The sequence below is a fragment of the Budorcas taxicolor genome, chromosome 11 (genome assembly GCF_023091745.1).
Source record: "Budorcas taxicolor isolate Tak-1 chromosome 11, Takin1.1, whole genome shotgun sequence".
NCBI lineage: Eukaryota > Metazoa > Chordata > Mammalia > Artiodactyla > Bovidae > Budorcas > Budorcas taxicolor.
In genome coordinates, this window is record NC_068920.1 from 20,731,051 (window position 1) to 20,755,262 (window position 24,212).

The window sequence follows — 24,212 nt, forward strand, 5'->3', positions numbered from 1 at the left end:
GAAAAGTCCAAGGATTGGTAGTGCTGGGTCAGTGATAAATGCTCCCTAATACTTACTGTTGTCCCCCCCACCCCATCCCACCCTTCCTGCCCTCCACACACACTGTACTGATTCATACTCTCAGTGTCTAAAAGTGCTTCAGGCTGTTGGGTGATAATTACAAACTAGCAAAATAAGAATTTCAGGGACACAATGCATGATTTGAACGCATATTATTATTCATGGAATTAATTGTTTAAAAATACTTTGCCCTCTGTTACACTAGCAAGAAGATAAAAACAAAGCTCTATGTCCCCCTGTATTTTTTGCCAGAGAAGATCATTTATCAGTGCTACCTTTTATTTATTTGACATGGGAGGAAGTTTGTTTAAATTGGTTCTCTGGGGCTGGATGTGACATGTTCTGGATAGGGTGTTACTTTAATGGAAACCGATAATGCAGCTGAGCTATGTAATAGAAGATTGCAGGCCTGAATGTAGAAAGGACATGTTGGAGCTGTTCCTTGGTGTCAGAACTGTGCACTGTGGCTGATGTAAACTACTGATGTGAGCTGGAAGTTGCCTAGGCAACAGTCCTATTAATGAAGAATGAACCTCTCTTATTATCAGTGCCTGGATGAATTTTTTTTTTTAATAAAATGTGCCTAGTAGTCTCACATTGACATTTCCAATCTACCTACTCATCTTTCCTTTCTAGGCTGCAAAACTATTTAGCTTTATTCAATAAGGATGCATTCTTTCTCTGCTAATGAAAGTGAAATCATTGGGGGAAGAAAAAAACAGTCAACTGTAAGGGCAGTAAAAATACTAATTTATAACAATTACCTAATATAAAATTATTGTCCTTTTGATATATGTTTTGGCTGAGGCAGAGCCTGAAATTGACTGGGACTTGGTAGGTATTTGAGCAGGCCAGAGTCTTTAAATTAACTTGTCTTTATGATTTAATGGAGTGTTGCCAACATATTTATAAATAAGTGGAGTGTGACATTGCTTTTCCTTCTCCTGGTCAGACTGTAAATTTGGACTCCATTTCATTGTGTGAGCACTAGAAATTTAAAAAAAAAAAAAAAAAGGCTATGGTTGTCTTGAAGAGCGAGAGAGCCATGTTAAGGGGGACGATGGTTAGAATGCCTGGGTACCAAGCATTGTGCTTCCTGAGGTCTAGAAAGAAGGAAATCATTTCTTCAAAAAAGAATACATTCCTGGGACTTCCCTGGCCATCCAGTGGTTAAGACTCCACACAGGGAATGTGGATTCAATCTCTGGTCAGGGAACTAAGATCCCAAGTGTATGGCCAAAATTAAAAAAAAAAAAAGAATACATGCCCTTTTTTAATGACAATAATTCTTGTGTTTTGTCAAGCTAACCAGGTGAGGAACTTACCTTTCAGTTATGGTTATTGGCAACCCATTCCTTTCAAAATGGGACGTTTGTTGTCTGTTCCACCTTGTTGCCTGTTACAGTCATTAGTCATTCTCAGCTTGTTTCCCCTGGGAAGGCACTCAGAACTTTCTGATTATGAAATTAAATAATAAACTTCAATTGTGTTCTCATCACATCTTTTTGATAATTATTTTCTGATAGTAAAATTTAAATGTTTGAGGTAGAAATTTTGACAATTAATGTATGAAGAAGAAAATTTTAAAAACCACTCATAATCCCACTACTCAGTTAACTGCCGCTGATACCATGGCATATTTACTTCACCAGGACGTTGTTCAAAGTCCTCCTTGGTAAGATAGACTCAACACTGATCTGTGAGGGCCATGTGTATAAGGACAAGTGACACATACCAACGGAGACACGAAGATGCTGACTGAAATTAAGGGGACAGTTGTAGTCTAAGCAAAACTTGGCCCTTCTATGTCACTGTGGCAATTCCAGGGACAACAACAAGTAGCAGTTGATCTGATTTCTCATTTCTTAACTTATATCATTAGACTATATGGCTGACAAAACAGATTTTGCCATCAGAACAAGTTTCAGCACAAGCATGCCTCCAGTTTTCTTTGTTAAAAGTAATCCTGGCTTGCTTCTTTGTGCCTTTCCTATTGGCACGTAGGGAAGGGAGAGCTGTTTCCCAAACATATGCAAAATAGGCCACAGTTCATGGGAACTACTAAGATGTCATAGTGAAGAGACATTGTGTACTTGCATGTTTATTCTTGGCAGTGATGGCATTAAGAGGCAGTTTGGGTGTTGCTTTAGTCCCCTTCAAGCATCCCCAGATAAATATGATAAAAATAACAATAATAAGCACAAAGAATAAAACTCTCATGCACTGATAGGATAAAAGCTTCTTGAGAGAACTTTGCTATTTTTAACAAACTGAAACAATCCAAGGAAAAATAGAGTGTTTATCACTGAGTCTCTTAGTGACCCCCTGTCAGCACAGTCCCACCATCCTTTCCACCAGATAATGCCCCTAAGCCCCTCTCGCATAGCTGTTCATAACCACCCCCAACTCCGATTCCATAATCCAATATGCATATATCACAAGGCAGGTAATGGGGAAATGCTCTGTCATCAGAAGGATGAAGTTGGGATGGAAGTTCCAAAATGTCTGAAAATGGAAACAGAATACTTTTTTTCTCCTTTAAAAAGAAGCAGAAAGTTCATACCAATGTCAGTTCCCTTGTTTTGATGTTGCACTATGTTTAAGTAAGATATAACTAATGAAGTAACTTAGGACTTCCCTGGTGGCTCAGAAGGTAAAGAATCTGCCTGCAATGCAGGAGACCCCGGTTTGATTCCTGGGTGGGGAAGACCCCCTGGAGAAAGGAACAGCAACCCACTCCAATATTCTTCCCTGGAGAATCCCATGGACAGAGGAACCTGGAGGGCCACAGTCCATGGGGCTGCAAAGAGTCAGACACACCTGAGCAACTGACACCCACACCCACCCACACACACACACACAGTGGGGTAAACTGGCTCCTGAGAGCATAGCACCTCTCTGTACCGTCCTTTCAACTTCCTGTGAACCTATAGTTATTTCAAAATAGGTAAAAATAAAAATCTTTTGATCTGTAAAGTGTAGGAATTTCAGAAAATTACAGCAGTGTAATAGAGTAATAGTGTAATAGAGTTTAAAACTCTAAGATGTTAGTGAACTGATATCTCTTTATAAATAAATAGTTATGTCTTGGAGAAAGAAATGGCAGCCCACTCGTGTTCTTGCCCGGAGAATCCGAGGGACGGAAGAGCCTGATGGCTACAGTCCATGGGGTCACAAAGAGTCAGACATGACTTGAATGAGAGACTGAGCAGTTATTTCTTGAAAAAATAAAAAAGAAGTGGAAGAAGGACTTTCAGTTTCTGATTCTGCATGTAAAGAGCCTGGAAGTCACCACTCCATCCAAACAACAAGGAAAAAGCTGAACTCTGAAAAAGCAACTCTTGTTGGGTCCTTAAAGGAGGACACAGGGAAAACTGCTGTCCCAAAGACCAAAGAAACAGTTGAAGTTTGGGCTTAATAGAGCAGAGACTCATGAGTGAAACTGTCAAGGGAACCAGTTGTTGTTCAGTCGCTAAGTTGTATCTGACTCTTTGCGACCCCGTGGACTGCAGCACACCAGGCTCCTCTGCCCTTCACTATCTCCTGGAATTTGCTCAAACTCATGTTCATTGAGCTGATGATGCTATCCAACCATTTCATCCTCTGCTGCCCTTTTTTCCTCCTGTCCACAATCCTTCCCAGCATCAAGGGCTTTTCCAACGTGTCAGCTCTTCATATCAGGTGGCTAAAGTATTGGAGTACTTGTTGAGGTAGAAAAACCTGAATTATAATAGGCAAATTATTGGAAGCTCAATGCAGACAACTCAGAGTTAAGAACTCCGGGGGAACCCATTCATAGGCAGCCCCCACAATATTTTGAGATTTACCTCTAACAGCTCAACTAGGTTCCCACAGTAAATCCTGGAGAAAAATCTGCTTGGGCTTTTGGCAGGTGGAGGGCAAAAAGAAGCATTTTGAAATAAGCCAGAGCACTGGGTTCTTAGTAAGGCCCTAGCATTACCCTACTACCAAAATAAAACAAAGACATTATAAGAAAACTACAGACCTATATTTCTGTGGACATAGATGCAAAAATCCTCAGCAAAATATAATCAAATCTAAAAAAGTATAAAAAAGAATTATATACCATGATCAAGTTGGATTTTTTTCCCCAAGTATGCAAGGTTGGTTCAACATTCAAAAATCAATTCATGTAATCTGTCACATCAGCAGAAAAAGAAAAATCACATTATCATATCAATAGATGGAGGGAATGCATTTGACAAAATCCAAGACCTATTCCCTGGTGGCCCAGTGATAAATAATCTGCCTGCAATGCAGGATACCCAGGTTTGATCCCTGGCTCGAGAAGATCACTTGGAGAAGGAAATGGCAACCCACTCCAGTAATCTTGCCTGGGAAATCCCATGGACAGAGGAGCCTAGAGGGCTACAGTCCCTGGGGTCACACAGAGTCAGACATGGCTGAGCAACTAACAACAGTAACAAATTCTTTGTCGGGAAGATCTGCTGGAGAAGGGATAGACTACCCACTCCAGTATTCTTGGGCTTCCCTTCTGCCTCAGCTGGTCAAGAATCCACCTGCCATGTGAGAGACCTGGGTTTGATCCCTGGGTTGGGAATATCCCCTGGAGAAGGGAAAGGCTACCCACTCCAGTATTCTGGCCTGGAAAATTCCATAGACTGTATAGACCATCTTTTAGGACTTGAAATAGCTCAACTGGAATTCCATCTCCTCTACTAGCGTTGTTTGTAGTGATGCTTCCTAAGGCCCACTTGACTTCGCATACCAGGATGTCTGGCTCTAGGTGAGTGATCACACCATCCTGATTATCTAGGTCATGAAGATCTTTTTTGTATAGTTCTTCTGTGTGGAATTCTAGTTGAGCTATTTCAAATCCTAAAAAATGATGCTGTGAAAGTGCTGCACTCAATATACCAGCAAATTTGGAAAACTCAGCAGTGGCCACAGGACTGGAAAAGGTCAGTTTTCATTCCAGTCCCTAAGAAAGGCAATGCCAAAGAATGCTCAAACTAACGCACAGTTGCACTCATCTCACACGCTAGCAAAGTAGTGCTCAAAATTCTCCAAGCCAGGCTTCAACAATACATGAACTGTGAACTTCCAGATGTTCAAGCTGGTTTTAAAAAGGCAGAGGAACCAGAGACCAAATTGCCAACATACGCTGGATCATGGAAAAAGCAAGAGAGTTCCAGAAAAACATCTGTTTCTGCTTTATTGACTATGCCAAAGCCTTTGACTGTGTGGATCACAGTAAACTGTGGAAAATTCTGAAAGAGATGGGAATACCAGACCACCTGACCTGCCTCTTGAGAAACCTATATTCAGCAACAGTTAGAACTGGACATGGAACAACAGACTGGTTCCAAATAGGAAAAGGAGTATGTCAAGGCTGTGTAGTGTCACCCCTCTTGTTTAACTTATATGCAGAGTACATCATGAGAAATGCTGGGCTGGAGGAAGCACTAGCTGGAATCAAGATTGCCGGCAGAAATATCAATAACATTAGATATGCAGATGACACCACTTTATGACAAAAAGTGAGGAAGAACTAAAGAGCCTCTTGATGAAAGTGAAAGTGGAAAGTGAAAAAGTTGGCTTAAAGCTCAACATTTAGAAAACTAAGATCATGGCATCCAGTCCCATCACTTCATAGCAAATAGATGGAGAAACAGTGTCAGACTTTATTTTGGGGGGCTCCAAAATCACTGCAGATGGTGACTGCAGCCATGAAATTAAAAGACACTTACTCCTTGGAAGAAAAGTTATGACAAACCTAGATAGCATATTAAAAGCTTACCTGGTGGCTCAGAGGTTAAAGCGTCTGCCTGGAATGTGGGAGACCTGGGTTCGATCCCTGGGTTGGGAAGATCCCCTGGAGAAGGAAATGGCAGTCCACTCCAGTACTCTTGCCTGGAGAATCCCATGGAGGGAGGAGCCTGGTAGGCTATAGTCCATGGGATCGCAAAGAGTCGGACACGACTGAGCGAATTCACTACTATGGTAGATAGCATATTAAAAAACAGAATCGTTACTTTGCCAACAAAGGTCCATCTAGTCAAGGCTGTGGTTTTTCCAGTAGTCATGTATGGATGTGAGAGTTGGACTATAAAGAAAGCTGAGCACTGAAGAATTGATGCTTTCGAACTGTGGTATTGGCGAAGGCTCTTGAGGGTCCCTTAGACTGCAAGGAGATCCAACAAGTCCATCCTAAAGGAGATCAGTCCTGAATGTTCGTTGGAAGGACTGATGTTGAAGCTGAAACTCCAGTACTTTGGCCACCTGATGCAAAGAGCTGACTCATTTGAAAAGACCCTGATGCTGGGAAGGATTGAAGGCAGGAGGAGAAGGGGACAACAGAGGATGAGATGGTTGGATTGCATCACTGACTCAATGGACATGAGTTTGGGTAAACTCTGGGAGTTGGTGATGGACAGAGAGGCCTGGCATGCTGCAGTCCATGGGGTCGCAAAGAGTCAGACCCAAGTGAGTGACTTTCACTTTCAACACCTATTCATGATAAAAACTCCATAAACTAGGACTAGAGGGAAACTTTCTCAATTTAAAAGTTTCCCTCTAGTCCTAGTTTATGGAGTTTTCTTACAATGACAAGAAACAGAACTAACGTCATATTTAATGGTGAGAATATCAGAGATCAGGTGCAAGGCAAGGATGTCCCCTCTCACCAATCATTTTTAACATCAAACTAGAAATTTTTGCTAGTGCAAATAGGTGAGAAAAGGAATTAAAATGTACCCCGACTGGGAAGGAAGATATAAAACTATCTTTTATCACAGATGACATGACCTTCATCTATGTAGAAAGTTCAAAAGAATCAACAGAAACTCTCCTGAAACTTAATTAAGTGATTACAGCATGCAATATTTGTTAGAGAATTCATTAGAAATGTGAATTCTTGGGCCCACCCAAAGCTATTGAATCTGAAACCCTGGGGGTGAATTGTGACAGTCTCTGTTTTAACAGAGCCTCCAGGTGACTATGTGACTCAGCTGGTAAAGAATCTGCCAGCAATGCGGGAGACCTGTGTTCAATCCCTGAATTGGGAAGATCCCCTGGAGAAAGGAAAGGCTACCCACTCTAGTAATCTTGCCTGGAGAATCCCATGGACAAGGGAACCTGGGGGGCTACAGTCCATGGGGTCGCAAAGAGTCCAGCGACTTTCACTTTCACATTCTTTCACCAGGTGACTATAATGCAAACTTAATGCAAACCAGTTGAGAAATGCTGGTGTCAGCCTTCTTCATGGCTCTTTATGTCAACCCAGACAGCTTTGATAACCTGACTTTGTAGGGTTGGGTCTATGTTCATGTCTATAAGATAAAGCATCTTCAGTATTGTTTTAAGCAGAATCGTGAAGTGGGTGAAACTTGGCTTTGGCATCCTATCACCTCTTTTTGTTGGCTCATCTTCCTGCCTTGCTTTCATCTGTTGGGTTCTCTTTTACCTTTTTGTTGGATGAAACTCAAGAGACTTCACCGTTAGGATAGATTAAAGGGTCCTAAGGAATCAGATCTAAAAACACAGCACCTCTAATTATAAAATATGGGACTTTGGCAGACTCATTGGGGAGGAATGTGAAGGTGGTGTTGATAGTGACCTTCCCAGAGCCTCCAAATTGCACCTGATGAGCAGATGCCCATTCCCTTGACCTTCAGTCAGAGAAAGAGGACCCCCTTCCCTTTGCTGTCTGGTTCCCAAGAAGAGGGCTGATACAGTCATAAGATCTGGAAATATCTTTAGCACAGGCATCCTAGCTGGATGCTTTTTGCATCTCCTCTAAGTCTTAACCTGTGCCCTCTCTCCCAGTTGCACCTTGCTCATTTTATCATCCACATGGTGCTTTGTGGCCTATAGATTTCCCAATGAAATAATGCAAAGCTTTAATGGGTGTTCAGAGACCAATTGGTCTTCCCCAGGGAGCCAGTTTTCTCTCAGGGGGAGTAGATGAAAATAAGTCATATTAACTGGTGTCTGTATATCCCGAGGCTTGCTTTAAACTGATGACTGAAATTCATTCTCCTACTCTTTCCCCTCAGACCACAGGTCAAGATTGTACCCCAACCTGTCTGTCCAAGAATTCCAGTCGCCCAAGTGAAAACTGATAGAATCCAAGCAAAATGCACAACTTTGCCTCTTACCAACACTGTCCCTTTCCTCTCTGCACACACGTGCTCACAGGCAGATAGATGTGCATGTATATCCACAAAGGTCACTGAGGCGCTCTGAGCCTGGCACACGTGTGATGAACAAACTCAGCAGAAACCCTCAATTATTTGTCGTTACTGAAAATCCCTACGTTGGACTTTTTCTTTCACAATGTTTTAAATGGCCTGAGTGAGCCAAATTCTTCCTTTCAAGTTATCAGAACTCAGCAGGTTCAGAGGAATTGTTACTGATGCTGTCTGGTTGAGGGCTCATGGAACTTTCCAGAAGTAAGAAGCAGGTGGATCAGAATGCCTCAAAGATGGAATAAAAATTCTTTGAAATGTGAATGGATTAGATTAAAAATGAATGTAGTTTAGAGTCTGCTAGTCACGCCCAGAGTTCCAGGGAGCCGGAAGAGGTACACAGCCGAATCCTCAGAAAGATTTGTCTACATAAGCACATCGAAAGGGAGAGTGGACGCAGATAGCTCAATATTCAGCCTTTCTGTCCTCCAACCTCCGCTGCTGTTGTTGAGTGAAAGGCCATGTGGGGGGAGAGACTAATTAATGAAATTGGCCATCTTCACCTAATCAGACCTGCCAGAAAATTGTTCTGTTAACAAAGAGCTAAATGTTGTTGCTCAGGAAAGTAAAAAAGGGCAGTGATAGTGTTCATCTTGAGATAACTGCAAAAATATTGTTAATGCCACCTCTGAGCTGCAATTTTAACTGTAGCAGTCAGGCAATCCCAAATTGCTGTTCCCACAGCAACTATGATTCAGCTGACTCCACAAGGCTTGTCATAGATGAGGACCATACTTCTGTATCATCATTGTGGGAGAAGTGCAGTTCTTTTATTTATGTCTAAGCCATGGAAAGTTTTATTTCATAAGCTTCTATTTGGAAATGTGGTTATTAGAGACTGACAAAAGTCCTTCTGAACCACTGAAAATAAATGTTTTGATGTATGGATAGCATTCATGCCACTCTTGAGCTTCATGTTCGGAAGGTCATAATGGTCTCCAGGACAGTAAAATTTGAAAATCCTCTGTTTCCCTAAGGAATATCCAAAATTTGAGATTTTTGAGCAACATAATCCCAGCACTCAGACTGCCAGGACAAAGAGATGGTGTACTCCAAAAAGGAAAATATACCCTCATTTAAATATTCATAAGATTTAATCTGTTATGTTTATGATGATGAATTTGTCATTCTAAATGTAAATGATCTACAAATCTTGGTTTTATTTTAAGCATTTTCTTGTCAGTAAGGGGGAAAAAAAAACCTTGGATGAGAAATGAGAAAAGTTAAGCATTCTCTTTTCCTGTCTCCTATTCTATCAGGCCCTAGAAGATTAGGAAGAACACTTTTGCTTGAAGTGGAAAATAAACCAGTCTCCAGTAAGGTGGCAAAATGCTCAAGGAATCACCCACAGGGTTACTAGAAATGGTGTGTCAGAGAGGAACAGAGCAGGCAAAGAAAAGTCATGGACTTGTGCTCAGAGGAAATGAGACAATGAACAGAAACAGAGTTCTCGCTATGGCTTAATTAGAGTAGAACTTAGACTCTTAAAACTTAATAAGAGTATTAGCATATTTTTCGGAGAAGGCAATGGTAACCCACTCCAGTACTCTTGTCTGGAAAATCCCATGGACGGAGGAGCCTGGTAGGCTGCAGTCCATGGGGTTGCTAAGAGTCGGACATGACTGAGCGACTTCACTTTCACTTTCCACTTTCATGCATTGGAGAAGGCAATGGCAAGCCACTCCAGTGTTCTTGCCGGGAGAATCCCAGGAACGGAGGAGCCTGGTGGGCTGCTGTCTATGGGGTCGCACAGAGTCGGACACAACTGAAGCAACTTAGCAGAAGCAGCAGCAGCATATTTTAAAAATATTTTTCAGGGGCTTCCCAGATGGTGCAGTGGTAAAGAATCCTCCTGCTAGTGCAGGAGATGCAAGAGACACAGGTTCAGTCCGTAGGTCGGGAAGACCCCCCTGGAGAAGGAAATAGCAACCTGCTGCAGTTTTCTTGCCTGGAGAATTCCACAGACAGAGGAGTCAGGTGGGTTACAGTCTGTGGAGCTGTAATGAGTTCGACGTGACTGAGTGAGCACACAGCATAGCTTAAGGTGATAGAACAATAAGAATGAAATAAAAAGGGAAATTGAAGTCTAATGAATCAAAATCAAAAACAACATTAATACAGAAATGAAATATAAATTAGTAATGTTAATGTATATGAGACCCTACTGAATATCCGTTTATCAGCAATAGAGAAGTATTGATATAATCATAGTAATTACAGATGACAGATAAGGAAATGAAGGGCAGAGAGAATCTCAAAGGTACGAAATCATTCAAATATTATACAGTATGAAGATAATTGTTGGAACCCCTGAGTAGAAAATCTAACAAATGGAACAAAACATATTTTGAAAGATAAAGTTATGTAAGAAAATTTACCATAAACGACCAAATCTATTCCAAGAAATATAACACAGAATGCTCGAAATCCAGACATAACTTAGTTAAGTTGTTAAGCTTCAAGGATAAAGAAATAATTCTTCAGGTGTCAGAATAGAAAAGTCAGTTTCCTACAAAGGAGAAAAAAGTCAAGCTGGCTTAGATTTGCACATTGCCACATTCACTGCTATCCTTTCTGCACACAGTGAGAGAGAGACCCAAGGATATTATATCTAGACAAGATGTTGTTAAAATATATAGACAGCAGGGAGGCATGCTTCAGACTGAAGAATTTAAGCAACTTTAAAACCTTTTTGAGGAACATACTTGATAATGGGAGTCTAGCCAGAAGAAAAAAATCAAAACTCAGAAATGGAGAAGTCATGGTAAAACAACTGGTGAGAACCACTAGGTATGTCTAAATGTAGAAGTAATTCTCAGTAGCTGTGGGATTAACATTACAGTAAGAATAATAACTAAAAATGAAAAATGGAGACCAGAGGTAGAAAGAACTGGGAAAGGCCTGTGTTCTTGTCTTTCCCAACAAGGAGTCAATTAGTATCATCTAAAATTACAGTATGTCATTTAAAGTTTAAATACATAAGTATTCCAGTCTCTCAATATTTTATATTTTTATCTTAGAATGATCATTTGTGTGCATACTCAGTTGCTAAGTTGTGTCCAACTCTTTGCAACCCCACAGACTGTAGTCTCCAGGCTCCTCTGTCCATGGGCTTCTCCGGGCAAGAATACTGGACTGGGTTGCCATTTCCTTCTCCAGGGGATCTTTCCAACCCAGCGATCAGACCTGCATCTCCCACATTGACAGGCGGGTTCTTTATCACTGAGCCACCAGGGAAGTCCAGAATGATCATTTTGATCATTTAGAATGATTCACAGTAATTATAATGCAGAAACTTTTATTTGAAGCTTATCAGTTCTTTCTCTTTCATCTTTAGTATTCAATTATAATGAAAATTTATACTTTCATCTTAAAAAATAGTACTTAAGGTATGGCCCCATTTTACCAATGTCTGTCTGCATATGGATTTTTAAAGGTGGATGCTGTGATGTTCATCTTGTATTAATAATGATTATTTCTAGGTTACGAGGTATTTTAAAAAAATTTTTAATCTTTGTAACTTATGGCACTTAAACAAATATTCTGAATCATTGTGCTTTGTCTTATGAAAACAACTGGATGACTTTGCTTAAAAACTAATTGTGTGTGATATAAACATTTGGAATTATTTTCTTCTTGATACTCTTCTGTAACTTTTTGAATTTAAAAAAATTAAAGAATTAATCAACTAGTTAGGAGTGAGTAGATGGCAAGAATAAGAAAATATGGTACCATATATTTGAAGACTTTCCCACCTGCTCAACTCCTTTTAGGGTGTTGAGTCCAGGTAGATCTGAAGTCTCCTCCAGAGCCATCTAACTGAACAGTTGTAGCAACTACTGTTGCTCGGTGAGCATATCTTAAATACTTATTTTTGTTTATTTATTTATTTTTGTTTATTTATTTGGCTGTACCAGGTCTTAGTTGCGACATGCAAATCTTTAGTTGCAGCGTGGGAACTAGATGTGGGATCTAGTTCCCCAACCAGAGATCAAACCTGAATCTTCTGCATTGAGAGCAGAGTCTTAGCCACTGGGCCATCAGGAAAGTCCCAGGTGACGGTATCTTTATGGGGATGGCTTAAGGGACAATTTTCTTTCCATTATCACATGTAGAACAAATTGGGGTATGAAAGAGACACCCTTTGGAAAATAGTTACACTTTGGGGCTCAAAAAATTTTTAATAGCTTTGTTGAGATATACTTCACATATCATAACATTCACTCTTTAAAAGTATATGATTTGGTGATCCTCAGTATATTCACCCTGTTGTGAAGCCATCACCACTGTCTAATTCTGGAACATTTTCATTGCCCCCCGAAAGAAGCTCCATACTCATTAGCAGTCACTGCCCATTCCTCCCTCCCGCCAGCCCCTGGCAACCAGTAATCTACTTTCTCTCTGTAGATGTGCTAATTCTGGACATTTCATATAAACGGAATCATACAAATGTGGTCTTTTGTGACTGGCTTCATTTGCTCAGCATAATGTTTTCAAGGTTTCCCCCATGTTGTAGCATGGATCAGCACTTCATTTCTTTCTATTGCAGCGTAATATTCCATTGTTATGGATATATCACATTTTGTTTATCCATTCATCAGTTGATGGACATTCTGGTTCTTTCTGCTCTCTGGCTATTATGAATAATGATGCTGTGAGCATTTATTTACAAGTTTTTTGTGTGGACAGGCATTTTCATTTTTCTTGGATATATACCTAGAGATGGGATTGCTGGATCATATGGTAAGTCTCTGTGCAGGCACTCACACAATTAAACTGTTCCCTTTTTGTTTTTGTTGCCAGGCAGAAATGGTGCATAGTGCTTTCCAGGCCCAGCGAGCTTTCCTTCTGATGGCCTCTCAGTACCAGCAACCCCAAGAGGTAAGAGTGTATCCTGAGAACTGAGGGTGCCCAGGGAATGGGCAGTGTAAGATAGAAAACAGACAAGCAACAGAACCAGTTACTGCGAGACACATCCTGAAAATGAGATGCGTAGGACTGAAAGTTCTGTCTCTAATCCAGATCATAGTACAAAACATTTCTTCAGCCTTTACAGTCTTATTATGATCAAATTTATGCTGTGACATTCGACATCACCTATTTAAAGGGTCAGTTTATCTATGTGGCCTGTAGTCTATTCGTTTTCACTAGTCTCACAACCAATTTGTAATTTAGGGAGTATTTACTACTAATTTTTAGTTCATACTTTGTGCTTCTTTGTTATCAAAAACTGCTAGATTGCTGCTTCTCAAACTCTAATCTTCATCTGAGTCAGTCTGGATTCGGTGATTTGTTAAAGTGCGGAGTCTGGGTCATAGGTCTAGAATAGAGCCCAGCAGTCTGTAGTTCTAACAAGCTCTCGGTGATGCTGATGCTGCTGGTCTGTTGCTACATTTTGAGTAGCAAGACTCAGGCATCTCCACCTGAAATGCCCACCAGCACAAAATCCTTTCATAGACAAATACCAAGCTCGTGTTCTTTATTCCTGTCGTGTCTATATCAAAGCAGGCTATTATGCTGCATTAACAAACATTCGCAAAATCTTAGTGATTTACAGCCCTGATTGATAGTGATGACATCCAGCTCCAAATTCCCTGTCTCATTTTGGACTAAGACACATGGTCCTTATAGTCTCTATTACAAAGGATTTCAAATTTTTCAACCTTGATCTATAGGAAAAAGCGTATTTTATTTCACTATCCAGTTGCACAAAACAACAGTTGTAATGTGCATTTCGTTATGATGTATTTCACATAGTCCATTCTATTGCTCTGTTCTTTTCTTCTTTTTCAAAGATTGTCACCCACTGAATTGATTTCATGATGTACTTATGAGTCATCCCATCTTGCACCTTGCAAGCACCCCTCTTGTCTTACAGACATATTACAGTGATCCTGATATAGAACAACTTGTGAAACATGTGCAGAACATCTCATGCTTTTCTCCCCTTGTTGTAATTTATAAAAATGATCTTTGGGCAAAAGATTGTTCTAATCCTTACAGTAGTGTTGCTAAGAATTCTAGTGACACAGAAGAGCAAATACTGTACAATCCCACTTATATGAGGGATCTTAATTAGTCATATTCTCAGAGACAGAATGTAGAATGGTGATTACCAGGAGCTGTGGAGAGAAACAGATTGTTGTTGAATGGATAGATGGTTTCCCTTCTGCAAGATGAGAAAGTTCTGGGGATCTGGTTCATAACAGTGTGCATATACTGAACACTGCTGAACTGTGCACTTAGAAAAAGGCATATATAGGAAGCCTTTCTGGGTATTACAGACCAGGTGCTGCCAAACTATGGCCCATGGCTCAGATGCCTGCTTTTTTGAATTAAATGTTACCAGAACATGGGAAAAAAAAAAAAAGAACTCTAGTGACAATTTCTCAAGCCCATCTTTTCCCAATTGATGGAGTCTCACATAAAATATGGCCAAGAAACCCCTTTTCTATATGTGTAGAATTTTGGTGCATTCAGCTCTTCACTGGGTCCAGGGAAAATAGGATATTTCTAATTTGCGAGCATGAAAAATGAAGTTCAGTGATAAATTTTAATGCCCTGGCCATGGAATCTAGACCTGGGCCCATTACTTTACTCACCATCCAAAGTTCTCTTCATGGATACTACACATTAAAAGAGCTGTGATGCATAGACATTTACAAGAGTTATGCGGTGAAATAAAACTGTGCAAGATGTTTATAGTTAGTAGGGAGAGGTGAAACAAGTGCTTTTGGCATGGAGACATCTCCCATCACCTGGGAGAGGTGTGGAAGGTGATCTTTAATCATCTCTGCCTTTTGTCGTTGTTCATTCGCTCAGTCATGTCTTACTCTTTGTGGTTCCATCGACTGCGGCGTGCCATGCTTTCCTGTCCTTCACTATCTGCTGGAGTTTGCTCAAATTCATGTCCGTTGAGTTGATGATGCCATCCAACCATCTCACCCTGTCACCCCCTTCTCCTGCTACCATTAATCTTTCCCAGCATCAGGGTCTTTTCTAATGAGTTGGCCCTTTGCATCAGGTGGCCAATGTATCGGAGCTTCAGTATCAGTCCTTCTAATGAATGTTCAGGGTTGATTTCCTTTAGGATTGATTGGTTTAATCTTGCAGCCCAAGGGTCTCTCAACAGCCCCAGAGTTCGAAAGCATCAATTCTTCAGCTCAGCCTTCGTTATAGTCCAACTCTTACATCTGTACATGACTACTGGAAGAACCATAGCTTTGATTATATGGATCTTTGGTCAGCAAAGTGATGTCTCTGCTTTTGAATATGCTGTCTAGGTTTGTCATAGCTTTTCTTCCAAGAAGCAAGTGTCTTCTAATTTGTTGGCTGCAGTCACCATCTGCAGTGATTTTGGAGCCCAAGAAAACAAAATCTGTCACTGCTTCCACTTTTCCCCCTTCTATTTGCCATGAAGTGATGGGACTGGATGACATGATCTTTTTTTTCTTAATGTTGAGTTTCAAGCCAGCTTTTTTTACTTTCCTCTTTCACCCCTATTAAGAGGCTGTTTAGTTCCTCTTAACTTTCTAAGTTAAATAAGCAGGAAAGAAACAATATACAGTCTCATCATACTCCTTTCCCATTTGAACCAGTCCATTGTTCCATGTTCACTTCTAACTGTTGCTTCTTGACCCACGTATGTGTTTCTCAGGAGTCAGGTAAGGTGGTCTGGTATTCCCATCTCTTTAAGAATTTTCCAGTTTGTTGTGATCCACACACTCCAAGGCTTTAGTGGAGTCAATGAAGTGGAAGTAGATGTTTTTCTGGAATTCCCTTGTTTTCTCTGTGATCCAATGAATGTTGGCAATTTGATCTCTCATCTCTATTGTGAGTGACCCCAAAACTTTGGCCACAGCTGAAAATGTAAGTCCTGCTAGTCCAGTGCCTCTACAGTCCTGGAATGGGCACCACTCAGAAGGAAGGCTTGTCACAGGGGTTTTTGGGAGGTCTGCTACCTGTGCCCCTCCACCTTAGTTTTGGACAGATGGGCAGCACCTTTGTGGTAAAGGACCACATCTGTTGTGCTGTAACTCCAGCAGGAAGTGCCTTTCCACCTACAGACACTTCCATATTGTCTTCAACTCGTCTTACGCTGCTGAGGACCTGACAATGAAGCTGTGTATGTGTTTGCATGAAATTAACGCGTACCGGTACATAGTGGAAGAAATTAACCCTAGGTTTCCAGCTAAATGGAAGATGATTTATGGCCATTGACTGGCCTGTTGATTTTATTCTATTAAAAAGACTAGGAAATCTGAGTGTTTTAATCCTCCGTAAGTAAGAAAGAGTTTCTTCCACCTGCCCTCTCTTTCTGTCTTTATTTGACTTGCATTTTAAAAGGAAATATTGGTCACAGCACTGTTTACAATAGCCAGGACATGGAAACAACCTAGATTTCCATCGGCAGATGAATGGATAAGAAAGTTGTGGTAAAATACACAGTGGAATATTACTCAGCTGTCAAAAAGAACACATTTGAATCAGTTCTAATGAGGTGGATGAAACTGGAGCCTATTATACACAGTGAAGTAAGTCAGAAAGAAAAACACCAATACAGTATATTAATGCATATATGTGGAATTTAGAAAGATGGTAACAATGACTCTATATGCAAGACAGCAAAAGAGACACAGATATAAAGAACAGACTTTTGGACTCTGTGGGAGAAAGTGAGGGTGGGATGATTTGAGAAAATAGCATTGAAACATGTATACTACCATATGTGAAATGGTAGTATACATTGATCAGTTCAATTTCTGTGCATGAAACAAGGCACCCAAACCTGGTGCACTGGGACAACCCAGAAGGATGGGATGGGGAAGGAGGTGGGAGGGGGGGTATGGGATGGGGGACACATGTACACCTGTGGCTGATTCATGTCAGTGTATGGCAAAAACCACCACAATATTGTAATGTAGTTAGCCTCCAAATTAAAATAAATAAAATAGTTTAAAAAATAAATGAATTAGTTTTTTAAAATAAATAAATAAAAGGAAACATTGGGACTTCCCTGGTGGCCTCGTGGTTAACAGTTCACCTTGCTAAGCAGGGGCCACAGATCTCTGATTGGGGAACTAAAGTCCCACATGCTGTGCAATTACTGAGCCCATGTGCTCAGGAGCCCGCACTCACCACAGCTAGAAAATCTGTGCCCCTCAATGAAAGATTCTACATGGTGCAACAAAGGTCCAGTGTACTGCAACTAAGACTTGAGGCAGCCAAATAAATAAATAATTATTAAAAAAAAAAAAAAAAGAAGGAGATAGTGCCTTTCTGTGCACTGAGCAGGAATCTAAAACTAATTTTTTGTCCTTTCATTATTTAAAGAGTCTGAGAAATTAGAAGAGAAAGGAGGGTGAGAGACCCCTTCTGTCCATTCCTCCAGCTAGTGATATGCATGGCGCAGCACAGTATTCTGCCAGAGCACTCAGTAAGGATTTTCTAAGCTGTGGGGAAGTAATCCAATTTGTTGATAATTTATTAATCTTAAACCAACCAAGAAATCCTAGTAGTTAACCTTAGTACTTAAGCTAATTACTTAGGTACACTGAGAGATTCCGATTATTTATGGGTTTATGCCCATAGGTTTGAGATTTTAAAAATATGTATATTAATTTGTGAGGGTGGTCAAGGGTAGAATCTTTGGACTTGGGCCTACCTGGATTTGAACCCCAGATCTTCTACTCCTTAGCTTTGTGAATCCAAATGCAAGAAAAACAAAAAGGATCATCTTTTTCTTTTTTTTTTTTTCTGGATGGCTACTGGCAAATTAATCTAATAAAGTCCACAAGAAACTCCCACTGAACTGAGCCACTCTCACTAAACCAACTTGTCAAGTTACCCACTTAAGAAAGCAGTTAAATTCTCTTAGCCCATGTTTCCTTATTTTTAATAGGGATAATAGTTCTTATCTCATAGAGTTATTATGAGGATTGAATGAGAAAAAATATGCAAGGGTCAAGTGATTGAATAGGAGACTTTGTACTAGTTCAGTCAGTTCAGTTCAGTTCAGTTGCTCAATCGTGTCCAACTCTTTGCGACCTCATGAATCGCAGCATGCCAGGCCTCCCTGTCCATCACCAACTCCCGGAGTTCACTCAGACTCACGTCCATCGAGTTGGTGATGCCATCCAGCCATCTCATCCTCTGTCGTCCCCTTCTCCTCCTGCCCCCAATCCCTCCCAGCATCAGAGTCTTTTCCAATGAGTCACCTCTTCGCATGAGATGGCCAAAGTACTGGAGTTTCAGCTTTAGCATCATTCCTTCCAAAGAAATCCCAGGGCTGATCTCCTTCAGAATGGACTGGTTGGATCTGCTTGCAGTCCAGGGGGCTCTCATGAGTCTTCTCCAACACCACAGTTCAAAAGCATCAATTCTTCAGTGCTCAGCCTTCTTCACAGTCCAGCTCTCACATCCATCCATGACCACAGGAAAAGCCACAGCCTTGACTAGGCAGACCTTAGTCGGGTTAGTCCAACTGCTTTAAGCAGAAGTCCCTAATTCTCATTTTTCTTGCTTACCTGAGGTCTGCTGTGGTGTTTTTGATTAACAGTCTTCCATATGGTCATTCAGGGACCGGGCATCTTCCATCTTTAGCCCCTTCCTGACTCCAGGCCCTCGGCCACTGACTCGGGAAGGACAGTGCAGGGTCATTCCCGGGCAGGTTTCTGGGGTCAGACCTGAAAGTGGTATATGTTGCCCCTGCCTTCGTTCAGTCTCTCGGATGCTTGTAGTTGCAAGGGTGGCTGGGAAATTTAATCAGCCTGTATGCCGGGAAGGAGGAATTCATGGATTTGGTTAGTATTTAGCCAGTCTGCCAGAGTGGGTAAGTTGGCTTGACTAAAATGAGGTCTGTCTCAGTGGAAATATCTTTCTAAACTCTCAAGTGGGTTTTTCTGGGCTAATCCCCTAGGAGGCATCCAGAGAAAGACAAGAAAACGTTCAAACCTAACCACTGAATTTGTTTTCACTGTACTTGAGTATAGAGAGACCTAGAGATATAGACACATGTATATAGAGATCTCAACGTTTCTTTTAATTAGAGCGAGTTCCTCCCCCGCCCCTGCTTTTTTTTTTTTTTTTTTTTTTGCCTCTGTATTGTTTAACACAAGGTGTCAAATTATCGTCCAATATTTTGAAATGGCAAGCAAAGTAGTCATGTGACTTTGATCTCAGAACATGCTTTGAGTAAATTAGGTGGAGCTAGTGGCAGGTCTGGAAATTGTAAAGAAAAAGCAAACGAATGAACAAAGACAGACTCCCAAGTGTTCCTTAAGTCCCTGCCCAGAAAATGTCACAGCGTAGCTCAGTCACGATTGCTGAATCTTGAAAGAATCATTGGCCACAATGAGTACTGCCAAGTTCTGTTAGGGGGCATATGACAGGTAACATTATGCGATAGAGCAATTCTGGCCCTAATACAAAGTGAAATGCCTACTTTAAAATATTGCCTTAAAGCTTTCTGTCTTCATGTGAAGGTATCAAGAAAATATTCTGTTGAGTAACTGCTGTTATTTATATGTGTTGAACAAGTCTTTTTAATGGTTTTTTAAATATGTAAGTCTACACTTATCTGGAAAACAGAAAAATAAAACTGCAAGAGAAGTAAAAGGTAACAAGTTTTCATCTTTTGTGTCTTGGTCAGTTATGTTTACATTTGACAGTAGTATTTCCCAGTGTTCAGAGTTTCAAAAAGGAGTAGCATCTTAGAACCTAATCAGTGACTCACTTTATGGCCTTTTCCAAATTAACTGTCTCACTTCATAAATAGGCATGAGTTTGGACTCATTGATATTACTAAGTGGGTGGTTCTCTTAGCTATCAACTCAAAAGCACTCAAAGGCAATGCATTCTTTTAATTTCTGAAGAGATAGGCTTAAACCCAACTGAAATGTCTGCCCAAGTACAATCTATGATGAGCAGGTAAAAACAGGTTACAGACAGAGACAGGATTGAATTTTTTGTAACCAGCAGCTTTCTGAATAGCATTTTGTGTTGTATTTGGAGAAGTGAGGCAAAAAGAAGCCTTTGCTTTTCACATGAGCCTTTCCAGGGCCAGAAAATTGCCTTGGTAATTACACCCAGGCTTCATGTGTAGGCTGGATGTTGATGCTGGTTCATGAAGAATGAAGCACCCGGGAAGGAAGGAGAGGAAGAGGTTTGTGTGATATCATCAGGGTCTGCTTGAGTTGACAGCTTGAAGCTACCCAGTCGGGGCTGAATCCCAACAGGAAAGCGAATCATTAGTTTATCAGGATGCAGAGAGGAGGATAATCAGAAAGGAGGGTAATGCTGTCATTCTTCTGCCCAGACTGTTTGCTTTAGCAACATAAAGCTGTGAATGAGCCTGTGAGCTGTGACAGTGGGTTAGTAGCTTTATAGGTATTTAGAAACCCAGGACTATGGAGGCAAAGGGGATTTGCTAAGATCCTGTCCTGTTGGACATCACTCATGGTGACTTTTTTTTTTTTTTTAATCTGATAAGGCACATTAGCTCATTTCTCTTTGTGTAAGACATGAATTAGATAATGAATGATTGCCCAAAGGAAGTGAGGTGGTTATCACACACATGGGATTTGGGAGATTATCCAAGGGGGTAAAGGTTAATAAAGAAGGATAATATCCTTTGTTTTATCCACTATTTCATACTAAATTTGTTACAGTTCCAGACTGCCTCAATGGCAAATTCTGCAAAGAGGTTAGGGCTATGTATATGGCTAGGGAATTTTTCATTCTCCCTTTGAGTCAAGTTTTGGGATCACATTGCATTTTTCATAACATGATTATCAACTATTTTTCATTCTCCACTGTGAAGCTTCCTATCTGTTTGCTAGACACCATAAATCTGATATTTCAAAATTGGTAGGGTTACAAGTTTTTCTCTTACAACTTGATTCAAAAATTAATTTTAAAAGAGGTTATTAACATCGTTCAACAAATCTTTTTAAAAGCCAAACATGTTTTAGCCTTTGGGTTTGCTACTTGTTCGTCATTTCAGCAGCCTTAACATGAGTCTTCTCTGCAAGACGTAGCTTCTATCATCTGTACAAAGCTGTATATGCGAAAATAGCAGACAGGGAGAAGGTAATTCCAGCTGGCATTCCAGTCTGGATCCGCTGTCATAAATTACTTAGCAGAGGGCATGGTCCGTTACTTTTTATGGTCATGTTCTATATTTGTATGTGCTGCGAGTTGGGTCACATGACAAAACCATCATTTGATATTAGTGTTTATGTGCACCAGCCAGTGAGGGCTGGATTTAAGCTACACTCTGCAGCACTTTTAATCTGTACACTTAGCTCTTAATTGAAAATGCAGACACTTCCCTAAGTACTAAAATTACAAATACCTCAGAATAAATTTTACATAATTATTTTTAGGAGAAGGCAAACTACTGTATAGTCTCACTAATTGAAATGCACTGTGCCTTCCAGAGATTTGAAAACATAAATTTTGAACAGGAACAGGCCAACATTGCCAGAATAATAAAGACCCATATTCACCACTTAATGTCTTCCAGCCCCTCTCCTAAGTTGAACAAGAGAGCATCTTACTGATGACAGTTTTTTTAGTGAGGATGCCTTTCCCAAACTAATGGAGAGAAGAAAGCACACACATGCTTTCCCCCTTCTGTTTCCCACTTTGCTTCCCCCCAACTGGCAGCAAACACCTAGAGAATGTACTCCTTCCTGGACGATTACCTCTTTTCATAAACTGAACAGGAAAAAAGAATGTTCTTGTCAGGTTTTTGGTAGATTAACTGCTGCCAGGATTAGCGTTTCTATATCTGGAATCGCTTATTAGGTAAATTTGCCTGTTAAGTAGTTACTTCAGATCTTTGTTAAACCCTGTTTACTTTACATATTCCAGCCCTCTTTAATTTCCTCCACTCTATTAATTTATTTCTTGGGTCTTTTTTTTTTTTTTTAGCCAAACATTTACCGAATCCCCTGCTATATAGCAGTCACAGCATTTGGCATTTCTGCATCTATCATTAGCTCATTTGTGGGAGAAAATACTTTGGGAAAATAAGGTCTGGGTGATGTTAGTTATCATGATTCATATATTTCTGTACTTTGCCCTTATCTTTGTAATTACTGTGCTCTTTACCACCATGACCACTATTTGAACTTTCCTACCTACTCTCCTGTATTAAGGAACATATTCAACATGCCTTCTGATGGTCTCTTTATAGCTTTGAACTTCCCAGCACCTTTATAGTAGTTTCTGTCAACACAGAAGTAACTCGTTTACATGACATTTTAGGAACATCCCACCGTTACTTTTTGTGCATGTTTTCCATCCCCTCAACAAGATTCTAAGAGCTTCAGGGAGCTTGAGAGTTGATGTGTCTTTGCTTTTATGACTCGTTGTAGTCTTAACTATATTTTATTTGATGTCAAGTTTGATTAAAAAAAGACCAGCTCCGGCTTCTGACACTTTGGGTTGGTTTGAGAAATAAAAGCTAGGTTAATAGATTCCAGTAGTAGAAGAAGGGAACGGAAGAACAGGGTGAAATGACATTTTTATTTAGTGGTACTGTTATCTTAAAAAAAAAAAAAGAAAACTTGATATTGGGAGATTTATATGGTATGGATTGAGATATCAGTTGAAGGTATAGCTGCTAAAGTGTAAGTTGTGGACCAGCCACATCAGATTCTCCTTGAAAAAGTGTTCTTCAGGGGAATTTGGAAAAGGGAAAGTTAGAGGAAGAACAGGGGGCCTGGGGTTAGGAAGGCATTTCATTTCAAGGATGCCGTTTCACTGCTGCACGCTGTCATTAAACGAGTGCCTCTGAGGCTACCACTGAATGTTTCGTTTCTGGATGTTCAGAGCGAATGACAAGAAATGAGCTCGGCCAGATTTGGGTGACAGATGTAGCTCAAGCATTCAGTGATGATAGAATATAGGTTCTGAGAAGTGTGCTGATTCAATTCACACGGGCTGTGGAGATCCAGCTGGCCTGGTATTTAAATGCTGTTGAAAATATTCCAATTAGATTTCCCTATATAGAATTTTCATGTAAATTGTGAAGAGTGGTACTTTCTTGAGGCGATGACATTGTTGTGAGTGTCCAGCATCAGTCCTCTAAAACTGGTAATTTCACAGTTAGAACCGAAGTGACTGCAGTGCAGAAGAACTTCAGGCTTGATCCCATCTTTGTCCATCTGGATTCTCTACATAGGATAATGGGTAGCGCCTCACCCAAATTGGATTTCAGTTGGTTCAAACAGCAGGAGTCCCATCATTTCCTTTGGCTGGATAGCTTACGGTTGAATGTTTTTAGTGTTCCTTTTGGAAAGTCATAAGTTGGAACAGGAACAAGGATATAATTTGAAACTTCACATACCAACCTGACAGCAAATGAAGCACAGAGAGGACAAAATACACATAATAAAAACCAAGGTACAGCTAACACATTATCATTATTTAAAACGGGGGAACGTAGTTCCAAGTCCTATAAAGAGATTATAAATATATTGTCAACTTTGAGTCCCTAATGGATTTTAGAGCTTCCATGATGGCTTGGTGGTAAAGAATACACCTGCAATGCAGGAGATGCCGGAGATATGGGTTTGATCCTTCCTGAGTCAGGAAGATCCACTGGAGAAGGAAACGGCAACCCACTCTAATATTCTTGCTGGAAATCCCATGGATAGAGGAGCCTGGCAGACTACAGTCCATGGGTTGCAAAAGGGTTGGACATGACTGAGCGGCTGAGCAACAACTACAAATGAATTTTAACTTCATATGCCACTCGGTTAAAATTCTGAAAGAGATAGGAATACCAGACCACCTGACCTGCCTCTTGAGAAACCTATCTGCAGGTCACAAAGCAACAGTTAGAGCTGGACATGGAACAACAGACTGGTCCCAAATAGGAAAAGGAGTACGTCAAGGCTGTATATTGTCACC

The 24,212-nt window shown here is 40.5% G+C and overlaps 1 protein-coding gene across 1 annotated transcript in view; it reads left to right on the forward strand.

The window, feature by feature from the left end:
* CAP2 (cyclase associated actin cytoskeleton regulatory protein 2) overlaps positions 1-24,212 on the forward strand; it is a 149,927-nt gene that overhangs the window by 49,056 nt on the left and 76,659 nt on the right. The window contains exon 4 of the mRNA XM_052647869.1: positions 13,095-13,172. Coding sequence (XP_052503829.1) covers positions 13,095-13,172 — 78 coding nt within the window. The remainder of the gene's footprint in view (positions 1-13,094; positions 13,173-24,212) is intronic.